The following is a 6,279-nucleotide window of genomic DNA, read 5'->3' on the forward strand; positions in this document are numbered from 1 at the left end:
TGCAACTATCCTATGCACGCACCACAGTCTCTAATCACGATGTCCCTGTCAACCGTACATGGGCGCCTTGCCTTTACCTGAAAAACAATATGGCACACGGCCTCAGTAAGTGACCCCACTATAGGATCCATGCTAATGCAAACACATGCAATCATGAATTAGGAACCTATCTCTAATCATCATAAGGGTGGCCTTTAGTCTCAGACAAATTGGATGTGTAGTACTTCCCTACACACGACTCACACATGTGAGTGTGAATCCCCAGGGAGCTCGCACACCCCCTGGACCCTCTGGTCAAGCTAATCTGTAATGACGTCCGGAGGTCAACGGAACCCCATAGTGGCATGTGCCTCATGAACAGCCTTATCTGTGTGCATTCGCACCTGTGCGCGTTCGGGTTCATCATACGGTGCACGTCCACACTCATCATCTCTAGGGAAAGTAGCCCTATGCTTATGAACATACAATATGCATGAGGTCCCTCTAAGTCCAATTATGCATCTCTTCTAACACAACCCTCTAGTCTCATCTCTTGGTTACACTATGTAACACGTGCTTGTGGATATTTACATTAATATCATTTTTATACTCTTAGGGTTGTGTCCTATGTCGATCTAACGACATGATACAATATGACAAATAACATCATAAGACATGTTCAACATGGAAAAACATCATCATGTTAATACTATCGTCATGCATGACATTTGATGCTTCTATTGACATGGTTAAGTCTAGGGCATGACTCTGATACCCTGTTAGGAATCACGACTCTCCATAATGGTATGATATTGTCCAATTTGAGCATAAGCTCTCATGACTTTGCTTTGGGCTTCCCAAAAGGCCTTATACCAATGGAGATGTATTTCTTGCTTATAAACTCATGATCATTCCCTAAATTTGCCTATTAAGCTCTCGAACAGTTACTTGTCAAAATGACCATAACTTCTTGTTTAGTAAACATTTGAAGGGCAATGGGAAATAACTTACCAATCATGATCAGTAACTTCTTTTAGTGGGCATTTGAAGAGTTGGAGTTTTTTTTGTGGAGAGGCTATAAATTGTTGAAAAATATTTAGTTGCTATTTTTATGTTTTAGTTCCTTAATATCATATCACATCTTATGCCATATCATATGATCTTATGCCATATCAAATCATAGATATGATCTTAGGTCAGATTCTTTATTTTGGCATGATATTTTGCTTTCTGTTAGGATTTTATTTTTATCTTTTTCATAATAAAGTACTGAATTTTCTGCAAACTTGTCTTCATTAAATTTATCATTTGGTACCAGAGTCTTGTCTCTTTGAGCCGTAACTAAAGATGACTACTAAAGGCAGCTTTGTTCAACCAGCAATACCAAATTTGTTGGTCACTACGATCATTGGAGCATGTTAATAGAGAACTTTCTTCGCTCTAGAGAATATTTGCAAGTAGTTGAATATGAGATTAGTAGATGATGCTAATTACTCAAATGAATAGAGGAAGGAGGTAGCATATTAGAAATTAAAAGACTTAAGAGCTAAGAACTACCTTTTCCAAGTCATCGATCGCTCAATTCTGGAGACTATTTTGGATCAAGAAACTTCGAAAGGAATTTGGGATTCAATGAAGAAATTTTTTGAAGGAAATACAAAGATGAAACGAGCACAATTACAGGCTCTGCGCAAGGACTCTGAGACCCTTCATATGAAGGAAGGTGATACTATTTATGATTTATTTTCTCGTACTCTCACCATTGCTAATAAAATGTGTTTCCATGGTGAAAAGATAAATGATGTTAGCATTATTGAGAAAATCCTGCACTCCATGACTTCAAAGTTTGATTACGTGACTTACTCCATCGAAGAATCCAACAACTTGGACATCATGACCATTGATGAATTAGTCTACTGATTCATGAACAATGTATGCAAAGACATACTGTGGAAGAGTAGGCATTGAAGATCACTCTTGACGGTAGTACAAGGAGAACAAATCGTGGAGGTGGCACAATTCAAGGTAGAGGACGAGGTCATGGGAGACCAGGTTTTAACAAAACTCTTGTTGAGTGTTTTTATTGTCATGACCTTGGTCATTTTCAGTATGAATGTCCCAAGAAGAATAAGGGAAATGAATCACAAGCTCACTTTGCTAAAACTTCTGAACCGCTGCTTCTCATGACATATGTTGAAGAGATGGTAGAACAAAAGGAGGACTCAACAGATTATTTGTCTAAAATAGAAGCCTGCATTCCAACTTTTCAAAACAAAGGTGGAGAAAGAAACTGGGACAAATATTTTAGGTTTGAGAACTAATCGAGGTGGAGAATTGTGGAATACACCGACAACTCACTGAAAAATGGAGTGGCAGAAAGAAAAAAATCGCTTGGATGAGGAGGTTTATGTGGCACAACCTCCTGCTTATGTGATTAAGGGAGATTTGGAGGATAGAAAAAGCACATAAGGTAGAGGATTAGCAGAGATGCAGTCAGATTTCACCGACGGTGGACCTCTGGATTTGCATAATATGGACTTGAAGAAGAAGATGATGATGAATCATCGCCTTCAGGAGTTGGCTCGAATGCACACTCTTGGTGAGTTGGATAATGCACCGTCCTCTTTGGTAGCATTATGTCACTTGTCTATCTAGACCTTCATGTGGGTGTATAGGCGCAACTTGAAGAACACCACTTGTATATCTTGCCTGTGGGGTCACAATCTACTTTCTCTCAATGAGGGTGTGAAATTCTCCTCCACTTCATCTTAACATTATCTCAACATTGTCACGTTCACAACCCAAATATTGGACTGACTGATAACTTGACCCACCCAACTTTGTCATGCCCCGTAATGGGACTTGCGCACTACTATGGACTATCCCACTGTTGGAGCTTCTGTTAGTCAAGATTTGCAGTATAAGCTGTCCAATGGAGTGATAGCATTCAGCTTAGGTTGACGACATTGACTTTGCAACCCTTTCCAAATTACTTTTGGCGAAAGTAAACTGAATAGTGTACGACTATGATGATATTGCAAGGGAAAACAGAAGGCAGACTAATCCTATGCCATTGTTGAAACTTCAGCATTGGTTTTATAAAGTTCATTCACAAGCACATACACACTAGCTAAGTTGTGTAAAAACTTCTCCATCAATACAGAAACCTAAGATACGATGATTCTTACAAGAGGAGGTGAAGTCAAACAAAATTGGGATTGGAAATGGTTCAACTATGTGGTGAAGCCATATGATCAACCTCAAAATCAAAAGGTTTGCTGCATATGTTGCTGGGACTGAACCAATCTATGGAGCATTCATACTTTCGGGGCGCATAGATCACCAAAAATCTTTGCACGAACACGTTCCATTTTTGAAATGGTGATAGCGAACACGGTCCCTCACAATTATTTCTTGATCATAAATTTGAGATATGAGCTTTGTGACTGAATGGCAATCGTCACAGATCCTCAAGTTCTTCACTATGTGTATCGTTTTACTGGGTGAGCTATTAATCAATCCGAAAGCAATTGCAAGCTTTTCACTGTGGCACCTTACTGCACTTTCCTTCTCTTCCTCTTCAATATCAAATAAAACTTGAGATGTATCAGGTGAATACCCTGCCATCTGCAGCCTTTCTTTTATTCTTTCCAGCTTCCTGTATATTTCCTTCATTTGCGGATGCGATCGATCGCCCATTTTGAATTCGTGAACCGTACCATTTATATCAACCATGCTGACACCAGGCACTGTTTTTATCCCCTTCTCCTTCATCATCTTTCTTATTTTAGCAACATCATCGAACCTCCCTGCCTTGGCGTATATGTTCGACAGTAACGTATAATAGCCACTGTTGTGCACATCTAGTTCGAGTAAAATCTTCCCCACCCTTTCAGCCAATTCCACATTTCCATGAATCCTGCAGCCACCTAAAAGTGCTCCCCAAACAGCTGCATTGGGCTTCATTGGCATTGAGCTTATCAACTCCTCTGCTTCAGAAAACAACCCTGACCTCCCTAGCAAATCAACCACACATCCATAATGTACCATTTCGGGCTCAATGCCATAAAACTCCTTCATCGTCTCGAAAATCCTGAGGCCTCTGTCAACAAAACCTGCATGAGCGCAAGCAGTTAGGATGCTCACAAGCGTGACTCCGTTCGGTTTTAGTCTCCCCTTCTGCATCTTAGAAAAAAGCTCAAGTGCATCCTCTGCTCTTCCATGTATAGCAAGCCCACCGATCATGGCATTCCAAGTGAAGACCTCTCTTTCTTGCAGCTCATTAAATACCTTCCATGCCATGTCTAGCCGCCCACATTTCGCATACATATCCAATAAGGCAGTCCCCAACACTGCATCTAATTTAATGGAGTTCCTTTCGAGATAAGCATGAACCCACCTCCCTTGATCGATGGCTCCAACACTGGAACAAGCAGCTAGCACACTGCACAAAATGAACCTTCCAGGTATAACCTCCTGTCTTTGCATTAGCTGGAAAATCTCTAATGCTTCCTTGTAACAACCTGCTGAGATGTAACCATCAACCATAGAACTCCAAGTAATTTCATCTCTTTTGCGCATTTCATCGAACACCTTCCGTGCATCTCCCAACTTCCCTCCCTTAGCAAAGCCACTGATCATCACATTCCATGAGCCAATGTTTCTGGTTGGCATTTGCTCAAATAATCCTTTAGCGGCTTCCAAATTCCCACATTTCAAGTACCCATCAATCAATGTATTCCAACAAACAACATCAGATTCCCCATTATCAAGAAGTTTCCTAGCATCTTCGAAGCTACCAAAAGAGGTATACATTTGAATACCAGCGCTTTTGATATGCATGTCACTACCGAAGCCATGTTTAACAACATGGCAATGAATTTGCCTACCTTCATGAACAGCTTGCGCCACAGAACAAGCTTTAAACAGAGTTGGGTATGAAAATTTATTGGGCCTAGCATCAATTACCATCCTACCATAGAAGTAAATAGCTTTAAACGGATTGTTGTTCTCTAGACACCCTTTAATTACAATATTCCAAATGAAAACGTTGGGATTTGGGATTGAGGAGAATACCTTTAAAGCGAAGTCAAAATTGCTGAAATGGGGATTTGCGTAACACTTGACCAACGCGCCAGAAACATAATGGTCTTGGAAATGGCCGCTTCGCAGTATAAGTCCATGAACTTGGCTGAGATATTCCAAAGAAGTAATCGATTTTGAATCGAAAAGCTTCAGAACTGTTTTCTGTGGAAGCTTTGATGTGGGAAGTTTCCTCTCTGCCTCAAAGTGTTCTGGCTTCAGGGGAGAAGGAAGCTGTGCGGCGGTGGAGATTGAGCTCATCTTGTGATCCTTCTTCTTTTCCCGATCAAAGAGAAGCGAATCAAAATCGTTTTTATAAGCTACTCGCAAGATTGAAATTAATAGAAATATCTCTCAAATTTATTTTAAAATTTTAAAAATAATAATAAATATTTTTTAATATTTTGGGTTACCGTACCATGTTTAAAAAAATACTTTTAAAAAGTTGTTACAGTTCAAACGTAGAGATACAAAAAGAGATATTTATTTAATCCGTGGAGTCTGTAGATTTATGGGGAGTCATCTCGGGATAAAGAATCTCTGTTTAAATGGAAAATGGGGAAGGGAGTGGAAAACGAAGTTTCTTCTTTAGTCAAATGGAGATGCGGATGAGCCGACCCTTTCACAATCTCTGCTCGCCCTACTCCACTTTTATATATAAATATATCTGTCTATATCCATAGATATAAATTCGAATTTTTAGAAATGATGTTGAATATTATATTATATTTTTCTTACCATACATTTTAAAATTTATTAGTACGAGTTAGATTAGAAAGTGAAAATTATCCTTTAAAGCATTTATATGTGCACGAAACTTGATCCCCGCAAATTTCCTACACAAGAAAGGTTTTTCGGTTCCCCCTCTTGCTCATTGACATTTCTAATCAAAATTGTTCATCTACACTTTACCGTTCATCTTCCTCTTTAATTTTAAGAGTATTAACGATACAAAAAAAAAAAAAAAAAAAACAATTTAATCTATTTTCTAAAGCATAAGGGTACTAATATTACTTTAATTTTGAGAGTTTATAGTTATTTTTTAGACACAGGGTTAAGTTCGAGGATATTTTTATTAATTTAGCTTAGAAAATTCCTTAAATTATAAAATTTGTTTGAATAATATCCTGTTTCATTTATTTGTTTCGATATAGTTCGATCATTGGGACATATCAAAAAAAGATTAAATTTAAAAATTTAAAAATTAATGTATTAATT

At 38.5% G+C, this 6,279-nt stretch overlaps 1 protein-coding gene across 2 annotated transcripts; it reads right to left on the reverse strand.

Annotated features, from left to right (window-relative positions):
* Positions 1-1,988: 1,988 nt before the first annotated feature.
* LOC111792584 (pentatricopeptide repeat-containing protein At5g48910) lies at positions 1,989-5,387 on the reverse strand. 2 transcript variants are annotated; one of them, XM_023674094.2, is made up of 2 exons: positions 5,056-5,195; positions 1,991-4,951 (listed from the first exon to the last, which is right to left on the reverse strand). In XM_023674094.2, exon 2 carries the CDS (start codon positions 4,948-4,950, stop codon positions 3,319-3,321), a length of 1,632 nt encoding a protein of 543 aa, XP_023529862.2. In that variant the 5' UTR covers position 4,951; positions 5,056-5,195; the 3' UTR covers positions 1,991-3,318. The 2 variants fall into 2 exon arrangements, with proteins under 2 accessions (XP_023529861.2, XP_023529862.2); XM_023674093.2 differs by having other exon boundaries at positions 1,989-5,387.
* Positions 5,388-6,279: the final 892 nt, after the last annotated feature.

This window comes from Cucurbita pepo, chromosome 4, assembly GCF_057944985.1.
Source record: "Cucurbita pepo subsp. pepo isolate OVF chromosome 4, ASM5794498v1, whole genome shotgun sequence".
Taxonomy (NCBI): domain Eukaryota; kingdom Viridiplantae; phylum Streptophyta; class Magnoliopsida; order Cucurbitales; family Cucurbitaceae; genus Cucurbita; species Cucurbita pepo.